The sequence below is a fragment of the Pan troglodytes genome, chromosome 11 (genome assembly GCF_028858775.2).
Source record: "Pan troglodytes isolate AG18354 chromosome 11, NHGRI_mPanTro3-v2.0_pri, whole genome shotgun sequence".
Classification (NCBI taxonomy): domain Eukaryota; kingdom Metazoa; phylum Chordata; class Mammalia; order Primates; family Hominidae; genus Pan; species Pan troglodytes.
This window is the reverse complement of record NC_072409.2, coordinates 58,773,158-58,789,921: the sequence shown is the minus strand read 5'-3', so window position 1 is coordinate 58,789,921 and position 16,764 is coordinate 58,773,158. Positions and strand designations below refer to the sequence as shown.

General features: G+C 37.9%; 1 protein-coding gene across 11 annotated transcripts in view; it reads right to left on the bottom strand.

Moving 5' to 3' along the window:
- Positions 1 to 16,764, bottom strand: part of LOC129135946 (zinc-regulated GTPase metalloprotein activator 1C) — a 95,673-nt gene that overhangs the window by 59,274 nt on the left and 19,635 nt on the right. For 5 of the 11 annotated variants that reach the window (XR_008537069.2, XR_010148676.1, XR_008537073.2 and 2 more), the window contains exons 6-7: positions 15,742 to 15,828; positions 13,070 to 13,114 (exon numbers count right to left, since the gene is read on the bottom strand). Coding sequence is in view for 7 of the 11 variants with exons in the window: in XM_054658171.2 (XP_054514146.1) it covers positions 13,070 to 13,114; positions 15,742 to 15,828 (132 nt within the window). In the remaining 4 variants the exon portion in view is untranslated. Of the gene's footprint in view, positions 1 to 5,033; positions 6,852 to 10,264; positions 11,436 to 12,014; positions 12,138 to 13,069; positions 13,115 to 15,741; positions 15,829 to 16,764 lie in introns of those variants that run through there. The other 6 variants (XR_008537074.2, XM_054658172.2, XM_054658174.2 and 3 more) reach the window with 6 other exon arrangements.

Below are 16,764 nucleotides of genomic sequence, written 5' to 3'. Positions count from 1 at the left end.
AGGTAATTAAAATAGTCAACCTCACAGAAAGAGTGTAGAATGGGGGATGCCAGGGGCTATGAAGATAGGGAAATGGGAAGCTGCTATTCAAGGGTTATAAAGCTTCAGTTATAAAGAGTGAAACCTTCCAGAGATCTACTGCACATCCTCATGCCTATAGTTAGCAATACTGTATTGTACACTTAAAAAATTGTTAAGAGGGTAGATCTCATGTTAGATGTTCTTACTACAATAAAAAAAGAAAAAGATACTGATGCACAAGAATAACTAATCTTTCTTCCCTCCCTTACCAAAAAAGATTCCCCACAGGAGAAGGCAGAAAACTAATTCATTATTAAAGTGAAGAGAGGAGGGAGGAGCCAAGATGGCTGAATAGGAACAGCTCCGGTCTACAGCTCCCAGCGTGAGAGACGCAAAAGACAGGCGATTTCTCCATTTCCATCTGAGGTACCGGGTTCATCTCACTAGGGAGTGCCAGACAGTGGGCGCAGGTCAGTGGGTGCGTGCACCATCCTCGAGCCGAAGCAGGGCGAGGCATTGCCTCACTTGGGAAGCGTGGGGTGTCAGGGAGTTCCTTTTCCTAGTCAAAGAAAGGGGTGACAGACGGCACCCGGAAGATTGGGTCACTCCCACCCGAATACTGCGCTTTTCCAATGGGCTTAAAAAACGGTGCACCAGGAGATTGTGTCCCGCACCTGGCTCGGAGGGTCCCACGCCCACGGAGTCTCACTGATTGCTAGCACAGCAGTCTGAGATCAAACTGCAAGGTGGCAGCGAGGCTGGGGGAGGGGCGCCCGCCATTGCCCAGGCTTGTTTAGGTAAACAAAGCAGCCAGGAAGCTCCAACTGGGTGGAGCCCACCACAGCTCAAGGAAGCCTGCCTGCCTCTGTAGGCTCCACCTCTGGGGGCAGGGCACAGACACACAAAAAGACAGCAGTAACCTCTGCAGACTTAAGTGTCCCTGTCTGACAGCTTTGAAGAGAGCAGTGGTTCTCCCAGCACGCAGCTGGAGATCTGAGAACGGGCAGAATGCCTCCTCAAGTGGGTCCCTGACCGCTGACGCCCGAGCAGCCTAACTGGGAGGCACCCCCTAGCAGAGGCAGGCTGACACCTCACACGGCCGGGTACTCCAAAAGACCTGAAGCTGAAGGTCCTATCTGTTAGAAGGAAAACTAACAAACAGAAAGGACATCCACACCAAAAACCCATCTGTACATCACCATCATCAAAGACCAAAAGTAGATAAAAACCACAAAGATGGGGAAAAAACAGAGCAGAAAAACTGGAAACTCTAAAAAGCAGAGCGCCTCTCCTCCTCCAAAGGAACGCAGCGCCTCTCCTCCTCCACAGAAACGCAGCCCCTCACCAGCAACGGAACAAAGCTGGACGGAGAATGACTTTGACGAGCTGAGAGAAGAAGGCTTCAGGCGATCAAATTACTCTGAGCTACGGGAGGACATTCAAACCAAAGGCAAAGAAGTTGAAAACTTTGAAAAAAATTTAGAAGAATGTATAACTAGAATAACCAATACAGAGAAGTGCTTAAAGGAGCTGATGGAGCTGAAAACCAAGGCTCGAGAACTACATGAAGAATGCAGAAGCCTCAGGAGCCGATGCGATCAACTGGAAGAAAGGCTATCAGCGATGGAAGATGAAATGAATGAAATGAAGCAAGAAGGGAAGTTTAGAGAAAAAAGAATAAAAATAAACAAACAAAGCCTCCAAGAAATATGGGACTATGTGAAAAGACCAAATCTACGTCTGATTGGTGTACCTGAAAGTGACGGGGAGAATGGAACCAAGTTGGAAAACACTCTGCAGGATATCATCCAGGAGAACTTCCCCAATCTAGCAAGGCAGGCCAACATTCAGATTCAGGAAATACAGAGAATGCCACAAAGATACTCCTCGAAAAGAGCAACTCCAAGACACATAATTGTCAGATTCACCAAAGTTGAAATGAAGGAAAAAATGTTAAGGGCAGCCAGAGAGAAAGGTCGGGTTACCCTCAAAGGGAAGCCCATCAGACTAACAGCAGATCTCTTGGCAGAAAGTCTACAAGCCAGAAGAGAGTGGGGGCCAATATTCAACATTCTTAAAGAAAAGAATTTTCGACCCAGAATTTCATATCCAGCCAAACTAAGCTTCATAAGTGAAGGAGAAATAAAATACTTTACAGACAAGCAAATGCTGAGAGATTCTGTCACCACCAGGCCTGCCCTAAAAGAGCTCCTGAAGGAAGCGCTAAACATGGAAAGGAACAACCGGTACCAGCCGCTGCAAAATCATGCCAAAATGTAAAGACCATCGAGACTAGGAAGAAACTGCATCAACTAACGATCAAAATAACCAGCTAACATCATAATGACAGGATCAAATTCACACATAACGATATTAACATTAAATGTAAATGGACTAAATGCTCCAATTAAAAGACACAGACTGGCAAATTGGATAAAGAGTCAAGACCCATCAGTGTGCTGTATTCAGGAAACCCATCTCTTGTGCAGAGACACACATAGGCTCAAGATAAAGGGATGGAGGAAAATCTACCAAGCAAATGGAAAACAAAAAAAGGCAGGGGTTGCAATTCTAGTCTCTGATAAAACAGACTTTCAACCAACAAAGATCAAAAGAGACAAAGAAGGCCATTACATAATGGTAAAGGGATCGATTCAACAAGAAGAGCTAACTATCCTAAATATATATGCACCCAATACGGGAGCACCCAGATTCATAAAGCAAGTCCTGAGTGACCTACAAAGAGACTTAGACTCCCACACAATAATAATGGGAGACTTTAACACCCCACTGTCAACATTAGACAGATCAATGAGACAGAAAGTCAACAAGGATACCCAGGAATTGAACTCAGCTCTGCACCAAGCAGACCTAATAGACATCTACAGAACTCTCCACCCCAAATCAACAGAATATACATTCTTTTCAGCACCACACCACACCTATTCCAAAATTGACCACATACTTGGAAGTAAAGCTCTCCTCAGCAAATGTAGAAGAACAGAAATTATAACAAACTATCTCTCAGACCATAGTACAATCAAACTAGAACTCAGGATTAAGAATCTCACTCAAAACCGCTCAACTACATGGAAACTGAACAACCTGCTCCTGAATGACTACTGGGTACATAACGAAATGAAGGCAGAAATAAAGATGTTCTTTGAAACCAACGAGAACAAAGACACAACATACCAGAATCTCTGGGACGCATTCAAAGCAGTGTGTAGAGGGAAATTTATAGCACTAAATGCCCACAAGAGAAAGCAGGAAAGATCCAAAATTGACACCCTAACATCACAATTAAAAGAACTAGAAAAGCAAGAGCAAACACACTCAAAAGCTAGCAGAAGGCAAGAAATAACTAAAATCAGAGCAGAACTGAAGGAAATAGAGACACAAAAAACCCTTCAAAAAATCAATGAATCCAGGAGCTGGTTTTTTGAAAGGATCAACAAAATTGATAGACCGCTAGCAAGACTAATAAAGAAAAAAAGAGAGGAGAATCAAATAGACACAATAAAAAATGATGAAGAGGATATCACCACCGATCCCACAGAAATACAAACTACCATCAGAGAATACTAAAAACACCTCTACGCAAATAAACTAGAAAATCTAGAAGAAATGGATAAATTCCTCGACACATACACTCTCCCAAGACTAAACCAGGAAGAAGTTGAATCTCTGAATAGACCAATAACAGGATCTGAAATTATGGCAATAATCAATAGCTTACCCACCAAAAAAGAGTCCAGGACCAGATGGATTCACAGCCAAATTCTACCAGAGGTACAAGGAGGAACTGGTACCATTCCTTCTGAAACTATTCCAATCAATAGAAAAAGAGGGAATCCTCCCTAACTCATTTGATGAGGCCAGCATCATCCTGATACCAAAGCTGGGCAGAGACACAACCAAAAAAGAGAATTTTAGACCAATATCCTTGATGAACATTGATGCAAAAATCCTCAGTAAAATACTAGCAAACTGAATCCAGCAGCACATCAAGAAGCTTATCCACCATGATCAAGTGGGCTTCATCCCTGGGATGCAAGGCTGGTTCAATATATGCAAATCAATGCATGTAATCCAGCATATAAACAGAATCAAAGACAAAAACCACATGATTATCTCAATAGATGCAGAAAAGGCCTTTGACAAAATTCAACAACCCGTCATGCTAAAAACTCTCAATAAATTAGGTATTGATGGGATGTATTTCAAAATAATAAGAGCTATCTATGACAAACCCACAGCCAATATCATACTGAATGGGCAAAAACTGGAAGCATTCCCTTTGAAAATGGGCACAAGACAGGGATGCCCTCTCTCACCACTCCTATTCAACATAGTGTTGGAAGTTCTGGCCAGGGCAATTAGGCAGGAGAAGGAAATAAAGGGTATTCAATTAGGAAAAGAGGAAGTCAAATTGTCCCTGTTTGCAGACAACATGATTGTATATCTAGAAAACCCCATCCTCTCAGCCCACAATCTCCTTAAGCTGATAAGCAACTTCAGCAAAGTCTCAGGATACAAAATCAATGTACAAAAATCACAAGCATTCTTATACACCAACAACAGACAAACAGAGAGCCAAATCATGAATGAACTCCCATTCACAACTGCTTCAAAGAGAATAAAATACCTAGGAATCCAACTTACAAGGGATGTGAAGGACCTCTTCAAGGAGAACAAACTACAAACCACTGCTCAAGGAAATAAAAGAGGATACAAACAAATGGAAGAACATTCCACGCTCATGGGTAGGAAGAATCAATATCGTGAAAATGGCCATACTGCCCAAGGTAATTTACAGATTCAATGCCATCCCCATCAAGCTACCAATGACTTTCTTCACAGAATTGGAAAAAACTACTTTAAAGTTCATATGGAACCAAAAAGGAGCCCGCATCGCCAAGTGAATCCTAAGCCAAAAGAACAAAGCTGGAGACATCACACTACCTGACTTCAAACTATACTACAAGGCTACAGTAACCAAAACAGCATGGTACTGATACCAAAACAGAGATATAGATCAATGGAACAGAACAGAGCCCTCAGAAATAACACTGCATATCTACAACTATCTGATCTTTGACAAACCTGAGAAAAACAAGCAGTGGGGAAAGGATTCCCTATTTAATAAATGGTGCTGGGAAAACTGGCTAGCCATATGTAGAAAGCTGGATCCCTTCCTTACACCTTATACAAAAATCAATTCAAGATGGATTAAAGACTTAAACGTTAGACCTAAAACCATAAAAACCCTAGAAGAAAACCTAGGCATTACCATTCAGGACATAGGCATGGGCAAGGACTTCATGTCTAAAACACCAAAAGCAATGGCAACAAAAGCCAAAATTGACAGATGGGATCTAATTAAACTAAACAGCTTCTGCACAGCAAAAGAAACTACCATCAGAGTGAACAGGCAACCTACAGAATGGGAGAAAATTTTCGCAACCTACTCATCTGACAAAGGGCTAATATCCAGAATGGACAATGAACTCAAACAAATTTACAAGAAAAAAACAAACAACCCCATCAAAAAGTGGGTGAAGGACATGAACAGACACTTCTCAAAAGAAGACATTTATGCAGCCAAAAAACACATGAAAAAATGCTCACCATCACTGGCCATCAGAGAAATGCAAATCAAAACCACAATGAGATACTATCTCACACCAGTTAGAATGGCAATCATTAAAAAGTCAGGAAACAACAGGTGCTGGAGAGGATGTGGAGAAATAGGAACACTTTTACACTGTTGGTGGGACTGTAAACTAGTTCAACCATTGTGGAAGTCAGTGTGGCGATTCCTCAGGGATCTAGAACTAGAAATACCATTTGACCCAGCCATCCCATTACTGGGTATATACCCTAAAGGACTATAAATCATGCTGCTATAAAGACACATGCACACATATGTTTATTGTGGCATTATTCACAGTAGCAGAGACTTGGAACCAACCCACATGTCCAACAATTATAGACTGGATTAAGAAAATGTGGCACATATACACCATGGAATACTATGCAGCCATAAAAAATGATGAGTTCATGTCCTTCATAGGGACATGGATGAAATTGGAAATCATCATTCTCAGTAAACTATCGCAAGAACAAAAAACCAAACACCGCATATTCTCACTCATAGGTGGGAATTGAACAATGAGATCACATGGACACAGGAAGGGGAACATCACACTCTGGGGACTGTTGTGGGTTGGGGGGAGTGGGGAGGGATAGTATCGGGAGATATAACTAATGCTAGATGATGAGTTAGTGGGTGCAGCGCACCAGCATGGCACATGTATACATATGTAACTAACCTGCACATTGTGCACATGTACCCTAAAACTTAAAGTATAATAATAATAAATAAATAAATTAAAAAAAACTCAAGAAAAAATAAAAAAATAAAGTGAAGAGAGTTATTTGTGTGAAAACACTAAGCTAAAATTGTCTATGTATTTCATGCATTTTCTCATAGAAAGAGTATTAGACATAGTGTTTGGTGTAGAAGTGTTAACGATTAGCCTCTAAAGTTAACTATCATTTACACTATAATTTCTACAGGAAAATGCAATATGATTTCCAAACAACCAATTAGTAAAACTTCCAAGAATATACCTCATTAAGAATGGTCTTGTATGCCAAAGGAATGGCAGGAAGCGTAAATCATGGATGCAATTGTGCAAATCATTCCTGTTAACTATGGGGAAAAAAGGTACATAACAATAAAAGTAACCAAATTATACAAAACATAGCTTATTCCAGAGAGACTATCAAAGGCATGAAGATCTAGTACATTAGAGAGATCAACTCTAAAAGGAAGAAAACTAACGTGAGCAGTTGGAAATTATGTGAAATACATCCAATTAATCAAGAAAAAAAACTCTGACTCAAAAAATTTTATACATAAAATTCATAGAAGTGGGCAAATGGTGTAAGATTTGAATCACAGTTGAATCAAGATAGAAAATTATTTGGTTATTACTTCAATGAATTAAGTTTTTTTAAAAACTTTCAATTATCTTTTCAATCCTGAAATTTATGAGCTTTTCAAAGACATTTTTATAGCTAAAAAATCAGCTAAAGAACAGGAACTTTTCCAAGCAGCTTATTACTCAAAAGATGAAACAAAAGAAATGACAAATAGAATTAACAAATAGGTACATTCCAGATACCTCTGCAATTTTTGTATTTCTTTTACACCCCCTCCCTTGATATAACATGTAATATAAAAATGAGGAGTCAAATAACCAATGTACAAAATATTAAGTTACTCTAGGACACTGATCTTCACGTGATTTGATTTCATTCATTCAGAATGGGGCTGCATGTAGAAAGAAAATTCCCACCATCCGAATAGACATTATTTCTCTTAGAATTATTTAATGATAATTAAACTCATTTAATTGAATCCAATGATTCAAATCAGGTGAGAATAAATAACATACCACAATTAGCATTAGGTTTGGTTTAAATATAAAAAAGCAAATTTATAAAGACTGGTGATTGAGTTATAATTTTAACATAAGCCCAGAAAACCACAGAGGACAGGCCGGGTGCGGTGGCTCACGCCTGCAATCCCAGCACTTTGGGAGGTCGAGGCGGGTGGATCACAAGGTCAAGATCAAGACCATCCTGGCCATGGACAACGTGGTGAAACCCTGTCTCTACCAGAAATACAAAAATTAGCTGGGTGTGGTGGCATGCACCTGTAGTCCCAGCTACTCGGGAGGCTGCGGCAGGAGAATCATTTGAACTCAGGAAGTGGAGGTTGCAGTGAGCCGAGATTGCACCACTGCACTCCAGCCTGGCACAGAGTGAGACTCCGCCTCAAAAGAAAAAAAAAAAAAAGAACAGCAGTGGACAGTGATTTCTCATAATCAAAGCTAAGGTGAAGAAATATTTAAAGAAAATGACAAATGTATAATTTCAAATTTAGATTCCAGAAGCTTGCCAAACATTTGTTAAATTTTCTTACAAGGAAAAAAAAATCATTGGTCAGATTCAAGATTTTTTTTTCTTTAATGCACAAACATATAAGAAAAAACATCTCCTTTATCTTAGGACTGACCAACTGTGCCTGCTTTCTTTATTCTCAACAGTCTATCACATACTCATACTCGCGGCAACACTACTGTGTTAGATTACGAATGCTTGTCTTGGCAAAAGAGAGACAAATTCCCATCTTATTACTCCAAAGTTCTATGTTAGTAGACTATAACAGCAATTCAAATTCTGGGCATTTTAGATGTACAGAATTAGAAAAATGATCAAGCAAAGAAGCAAATGTTCTATGAAGAAATTTTTGAATATCAGTTTACACTAAAAGGCCAAAGTCTTAATATTAAACATATTTCCTTTTTCACCCCCCACCCCTCCCCCCACTACTGAGCATATTTTTATTGACAGGTCACAAACAAGGGGCATGGGGGCTCCACTTTGGGAGGCCAAGTTGGGCGGATCACTTTGAGGCCAGGAGTTTGACACCAACCTGGGCAATGTGGCGAAACCATCTCTACTAAAAATACAAAAATTAGCTGGGTGTGGTGGTGCACACCTGTAATCCCAGCTACTCGGAGGGTGAAGCAGGAGAATCGCTTGAACCCAGGAGGCAGAGGTTTCAGTGAGCCGAGATTGCACCACCGCACTCCAACTTGGGGGACAGAGTGAGATTCTGTCTCAAACCAGAGTGAGATTCTGTCTCAAAAAGATAAAAATAAATAAAAATAAAAATAAAAATAAACCAAATGAATGAAGTTTCCCTCCAAGTTTGTCATCTTCATCTTAGGAAATAGCTTAAAGTTTAATAAAGTTTACACATGCCAATTTTGTGAATATCAAATTCAACAGTTTGGAAACACAAGCTTCTAAATAAACTGTTTCACTGTGACAGTGTCCTTGAGAATACATGTCATCCAGAGGTAATTCTGCTTTATACTCAGATTCTCTCCATACTTCCAAAAAAGGATCAATATTAGACCTGTACAACAAATTACACTCTTTTACAGAAAATAATAAAATATCCAAGTCTCTCACCAAATTTTCAAAAAAGAGGAAAAGTGTAAGCTTCCAGATGAAAGTTTCTATAGCTTTCCCTAAATTTAGTACCACCATGAAAAAGAAATTCTTCACTCATTCAAGGCATACGACTAGAAAACTAATTTCCATGGCATCAAATTAATTTCCTCCTTTGGAGATAAAACCATGAGATCTTTTCCAAAGCATTAAAATCACCAAGAAAAAAAAAAAAAAGAAAAAAAAGACCATTACCAGCATTTTAAAACTGAGTAAGAGAATGAAGTAAACAAAAAAGGGAAAGAAAAAGCTTCAAAAGTTCATTTTTCTCCTAATTTCTTGAACTCTCTATTCCAGAAGTACCTAATGCTTTTCTTAAAAGAGAGGCTTTCAATTTTTCCCTATGTCTAAAGGCTGCTTTAAGTAGCCTAAGACCAAGGACAGGAAAGTGAAAACGAAGAGGGTTTTGGCTCTCCAAGGTGGGGGTGGAATTGCAGCTACTGCTTAGGGATATTTTCCAGTGGTCATCTCTTCAAACTCCAGTGAGTCTCACAAACAGGGTGCACCAGCCAATCCAAGTATCCAGTATCTACAATGCAAACTGTAGATACTATCCAAATCGACAGTAGATAGCTCAGTAAATAGCTGAGCAAACTGCAATGATAGCTCAGTCTTGAACTCTGGAAATAAATTTCCAAAAGCCTTCCCCAGTGGCACTTCAAACTCAAAAACGTTTTCAAAACTAATCACATTTTCCAAACCTGCTTCCACCACTACCCGACCTGTTGCTCCTCCTTCCTGTATTTCCTATACCTCGGAGATTAGCCTCACATTGAATCTACCTCCCAAGAGTCATGTTGCTTTTAAAATCCTTCACTAACTCCTTGCTCCCTACAGAAGAAAATCCAAACTATGTATCATGGCATTCAAGACCCTTTGTGGTAAGTTCTCTATCTCTTCAGTCATACCACTTTTTCTGTGCTACATAATACCAAGTTTTCTAGCCATTCTAAAATATTCAAAGGTCCCTGGAATACAAAATCTTCCTTATACCTGGAAAGTTATCCCTACCCTACTCCATCTGTAAAAACCTTATTCATTCTTTAAGACTCAGGTCAATGACTGCCTTCTCGGTCAATATTTTCCTGACTCTTTTTCAAGAAAAGTTGAGAAATCATTCCCTCTATTTTCCTATTATTATAGAACTCTGTGCTTTTAAAATTCTTGTATTAATATTAATATCTATTATGTTGCCTTTTTGTTTGTTTGCTTCTGTTTCCCCCCAATGACTGATCTCCTTAAAGGCAGAGTTTTTGCCTTATCCATTGCTTATATAGTCCTTAAAATGCTATGAAATGCATAGCAGGCAGTTTGTCAAATTAATTTAACTTATTATTGACCAGCTGTGTTTTGGTTTTCCTCTGTTCAGTCCACTTACATTTCTAAAAATTAAGAAAAAGTCTAGAGAAGATTAAAATGACACATCTTCTAACCTTTTACTCCTACTTCTGAAATCTATGTGGTTCACTAGTACTTCCATTTGCTACTAAATCAACTTAAGTCTTACCACTAAGACGATGCTACACACTAGTCCTTTTCCTTACTCTTAACTACTCAAGGTGAGCCTTTTTCTACACATGCTTATAGCAGTTTATTGTCAGTACTTGTCAGCTACAAAATGGTAAAAAAATTTTAAAAAACAAAAAATAAAACAAAACTTCCATAAGAGTGACTTTGACTATTTTGTTAACCAAATCTCCGGTTTTTTTGTTTTTTTGTTTTTTTTGTTTTTTTTTTTTTGAGACAGAGTCTCGCTCTGTCACCCAGGCTGGAGTGCAGTGGTGCGATCTCAGCTCACTGCAAGCTCCGCCTCCCGGGTTCACGCCATTCTCCTGCCTCAGCCTCCTGAGTAGCTGGGACTACAGGCGCCCACCACCAGGCTCAGCTAATTTTTTGTATTTTTAGTAGAGACGGGGTTTCACAGTGTTAGCCAGGATGGTCTCCATCTCCTGACCTCGTGATCTGCCCACCTTGGCCTCCCAAAGTGCTGGGATTACAGGCGTGAGCCACCGCGCCCAGCCCAAATCTCCAGTTTCTAAACTGGTAAGCTCAAGTTGCTATGCCTCAAGGAATTTGAGAGAATATTTAATGTAAAATTCAGGACCCAATAGTAAGAATTCTACTCAGGACATCTGATCTTCATTGAAAAGGATTCTAATCCAACTTCAGTCCTCATAGCAAGGAAGTACTATTTCAGAAAGTCCCTAGATTCTCAGATGCATTGGCAAGCACCATACACTGAAGAATTCACAGAAGATTTTAGTCACTTGCTCACTCATCCACTTGAAGTAAGAAAAATCAATCACTGCATGTTTATTGTTCTATAATAAAGCAAATGTTAGAAATAAAAGTTAGAAATGTCAAACACACTAAATTGTTACATAATAAACTAATCAAGACACAACTTTTATTCAGGACATGGATATTTCTGAAATGAAAACAAAAGAAGTGAATTGACTTAAAATGTTTATAAATACGAATATTATGACAGAACCAAAGCTATTTATGAGCATTATTTTTAAAAGCTTGTTTAAGTATTATGCACTTGTCTGTGTGACATTTTGTAAAGTGGAGAAAAATTAAGGAGAAAGGAATTGTAGAACACTAACAGGAAGAGGACAGATACTGAGGAATGGCTCATGGTATAAGTGAGATTATCAGAGACTTTCTACAATGGAATTTGAAATGCAGGGAGCACATTTTGTGTATGGTTGTAGAGAACTTACACTAAGGGCATTCTTCTGCTACCTCTGCCAGCAGATGACTGGCTCCTGAGAATGCATACCAAATTAATTCCCCAGCTGTTCACATGCATATAAGCAGCTGCTGCTGTTACTGTCTGACACTTACGGCAGTCTGGCAGCACCTCTAATCTCTGCCATAGCAGACAAGCCACTCACCTAAGGCCTCTGCTGTACTTCCAAAGAAAGAATTTCTCAAGTAGAGACTGAGTGGAACTAGACTGCCAGCTGTGAGCCTCAGAGCTCCTGGCTGCCTGTTGCTGAGTCTATCAGCTGCTGAGCCTTTCTCACCAAAAAAAAAAAAAAAAAAAAAAAAAAAAAAAAAAAAAAAAAATGAGCTTAATAAAATAACCCTGCACAGAAATTTTCTGAAATTAAGATAACATTCAATGGAAAACAGAATTTAATCTACAGAAATACACTTCACAGATGTTTTAGGAACAGAACCTAGAGAAAATGAAAGTCAAAATTTAATAAAAGAATTTTTGTCGGCCGGGCGCGGTGGCTCACGCCTGTAATCCCAGCACTTTGGGAGGCCGAGGCGGGCGGATCACGAGGTCAGGAGATTGAGACCATCCTGGCTAACACGGTGAAACCCCGTCTCTACTAAAAATACAAAAAAATTAGCCGGGTGTGGTAGCGGGCGCCTGTAGTCCCAGCTACTCGGGAGGCTGAGGCAGGAGAATGGCGTGAACCCGGGAGGCGGAGCTTGCAGTGAGCCGAGATCGCGCCACTGCACTCCAGCCTGGGCGACAGAGCGAGACTCCGTCTCAAAAAAAAAAAAAAAAAAAAGAATTTTTGTCAGGAACTTTAAGGTAAAGACTTCATGTATTTTTTGGCAACTATAAAACACTAAGGCTTTTTAAATATTAAAAAGCCATTTAAACACTTCAAATTAAGATTCCTCAATATACTTCAGATTTCTGTACTGAGTTACCCTCTCGAGTGTTTGGAAGTCTTTTCTTCCTCATTAAGCAAACACTTACACAGTGTTATCATGGCTTTGTAATCTTAGTTTTGAAGACAGGCAAATGTACTAGCCAAATATGCCAAACTAACTTATTAAGAGCATTCCAAACAACATTTTGGATCCAATTCTTTTTAAATGCACTTAGATCTTTCTTATATCAGAATCAAGCATATTTGTCAATTACTTAATGTTTATTATTAACTAAAATGATTTGTTATTAATAGGAATAGCTTTTTTAAAGTACCTTGATCTTTGTGTTTCTAAGATTTGTCCTAGTCCATTTATGGATCTGAAATAAATAATAAATGAGGAAGACAAAGTTTAAAAGTAAAAATTAACTTTTTAAAAAAGTATACAAAGTATATTGTTTCTAAAACAGGAAATAAGCATACCCAAATACATCTGGAACCAGAAAAAAATTAAAAACAGAAAAACAAAACTTGCTTTAAAAAATAATTATGATTTTCCTTCAAACAATAAATCACATACATTCCACTCATACATCAATAAAACATATATGCAAAAATTCGCACAACTGTCAGATTAAGGGCTACTTTGTGGTTAATAAAAAGATGCTTCACTTTAGAAAAAACCATTCATAAATAGTCAGTTATCCTAGTGTTCTTAAAAATGAGTAGATACTCAAAATTTTTACGGTGGTCACTTTTTTCCTCAGGCATACATGGTAGAAAGGCTATATACACACTAAAAATAAAAACCTAGTTGTAAGTTGCTTTGCCCCCAGCCTGTCCTTAGTATTCACAGTAATTCTAAGTCACACATCCCAGGTTCCTTTATAGAATAACCTCGTCAGTTCCCTAATTAGGCTCTCTACTTGTTATGCCTGTTCTCCCTCTTTTGATACTATAGAATATGGCTTTGTATGACACCAAAAAGTACCTGTTAAATTCTTTTCAACACACTGTACACCTCATCTATTTATCTTTTCCATTGCCTATCATCAACCATCAATTCTCTATCATGAATTCAATTGTCTTTAGGGTTACTTACCCAAGATTCTTGCTACTTGTTCAAGTTTGTTCTCATGGGTACGGCTTCCCACATATAATGATTCTGAGGCAAGTCTCTCCACTATTTTACAAAATTCTTAAATCTTCTTTTTTGAATACACTCTAGTCTGATGGCTAATTCCTCTCAAACATGTTTACCTTTTTTCACCTCCCCAAATATCATTCTGAGTCAGTCACAAGTCTGATATAAACGGAGGGTAAAAGCCAAAAGGGTGTGTAATTTATCAAATTGCTTCTTCCAAATTCATTTCTAGTACTGTTAACAAGCTGGCTAATAGTCAATATTGTCAGTGTCAGAGATTTAGCTTAGGTCTCTATAAGGATATAAAAGTCAAGTAATAATTATCATTCCTTTTATGCCAAAAACGTTTGCTAAATAGATTGTGTTCTTCTTAGCAATCACAATGGTGCACAAGATTTATGAAGAGAAACAAGATTAGAAGACCAGTGTCAAAAAATGTAAAAGCAATCTTCATTCATCACTTTCTCCTTTTCAAAATCAGCCATCTTTTTCTTTCTTCCCTTTTTTACTATACCTTGAACTTACTATGTAAGCTAAGAAAAAAATTACATAATAATAGCTAACAGAGCACTTACTATGTGTCAGTACTGTGCAAAGTTTACCAACATTGTCTCATGTAATACTCAAAGCAAACTTATGATAGGCATTATGCCTTTTACAGAGGAGGCTTTAAAAGGGTAAATAAGCTCCCTAAGAAGACAATGAGAAACAGACCAAGGATTAGAACCCAAGCAGATTCCAAGGTCTGTGATCTTCAACACTATGCAACAATACCTACCCTCCACATGGAGACATTATATTTTTTTATAGTAAAGTTTAAGGACATTACTATTGAAATAAGATGAAATATGTGGAAAAAATATGAATTTCTTTCTTCCACAATCATTAATCATGGCAAATAATCTCCTAATGAGCCTTACCTTTATTGATTCAATTTATAATATATACTATATGAACTGAGATGACAGATTCAAAATCTAATGTCAGCAGAACTTATAAATACTAAGAATAGTAATTTTGAGCCATCACGCTCAAAGCATTGTACACATTAAAGATAACCAATAATAATAGCTACCGAATGTCTCTCTGTATAGGGCTTTTATTAGTTCAGGTCTTACAAAATAATTCAAAACAAAGTCCCTGAACTATAACTTCATTTGAAAAGTCCATCTTTGTTTTCAAAAGGAATGGGAGTCTCCAGAACAGTCAGCAAAATGACTGTTAGCACATATTTGAGCATCATTCATATTGTCCTGATTGTCCTATGCTGATCAGCCTTGGCTATGGACAAAGAAGATATTAAAGCAAGCTGGAAGACAAGGCATGGTTGACAGTTAAGGAAGATGAAGTCAACAAGAGTTCAGGGAAAACTGAGACCGCTAGAGTCAGGGAAGACTTCACATAGGAAGGGGGGAGAGACAGAATAGGCTCTATAGAATAAATTAAAAAAAAAAAACAGAACAAGAAAGAACTCAGGGATTGGCAGAGTGAGAATACATTATGAGTAAAGACAGGAACTGACAGGATGCATCCATGGGAAAGTGAATTAACCATCCTGGGTAAAGTTAGGGAAGATTGACATTAGGAAAGAGTCAAAGAGAAGACAGGAAAAGAAAGATGGAGTGCGAAGACCCTGAATATCAGTCTATTAACTGTGAACTATATTCTGCAAGCACTGGGGACTAATTTTATGTATTACCATTTATATAACAATTAGCCATCAACAATATATGTGATTCCCTAACGTTCTTGAAGCAGGTCAACCTTATACCTTAAGTTTCTACAGGGCAACAATCAGAGTAAAAAATATTCTGTGTATACAATATGGATCTGTAGGCACTTAACACACTTATCATTTTGTACCTAATTGTCGTTCTTAATTTCTTTACATCTTCTTCTGGAACCAAGTCTGTTTTATTAATGAGAATGATATCTGCCAAAGCAACTTGCCTAAAATAGCAAACAAAAAGAAATGTTAAGAAATTTTAAATAATATACACACATGCAGATTAATACATCAAAAGAGAAATGTTAACAAATTAAAAATAAATAAAAACACCTCATGTAGATCAATATATCAGTTAAGAATTATATAGTGCTCTATAGGAGTGATTCAGTTTACTCCTAATCCACTAATTTTTCAATGTGAATGAATTGTATTCATTACTATGCAAGTTCAGATTTCACATTACCCATTTGCAAAGTATTTACTAAGTTCTGTTACTTGCTACTCTTGTGCTACAAAGATAAGTCTCAAAAAGTTTACAATCAAAAGGATGATTTTAAACTCATAATTTTCTTTGTGAAGAAAAGCATAAAATTCAGATATCCAATATGGTAAAAAGAAGAAGAGTTTACCTACTAAAATACTGTAATATTTACCAAAATTTTCAAAGAAATAGAATAACTTCACTTAATACTAAAAACTGTATTAAACAGGTTTTTTAAAACTATACTTCAGAGCTGGGCATGGTAGAGCACACCTGTAGTCCTGGCTACTTAGGAGGCTGAGGAGGGAGGATCCCTTAAGCCCAGGAGTTCAAGTCCAACGTGGGCAACATAGAAAGACTCCATTTCTTAAAAAAAAATAAGCTATACTTCAGAAGATATATCAGGATATTGCACAAATGTCTTCTTTATCACTATAAATATACTGTATGTTATCTCTGTAAAGAATCCAGTTGACTGAATGCTAGATAACAAAGTAGATGATAATAATCAGAAGCTCTATTTTCTATTAACAGGATAGTAAAACTGAAAATTCTTTCAATTTTCCTCAATTATTCAGGGTCTTATGCTTTATCTCAAAGAATACAACTAAATTCTCAAAACTAAATTCACTTTAGTTCACTGAAAGAGCAGGTTTCAACAGTATGGACATCACAA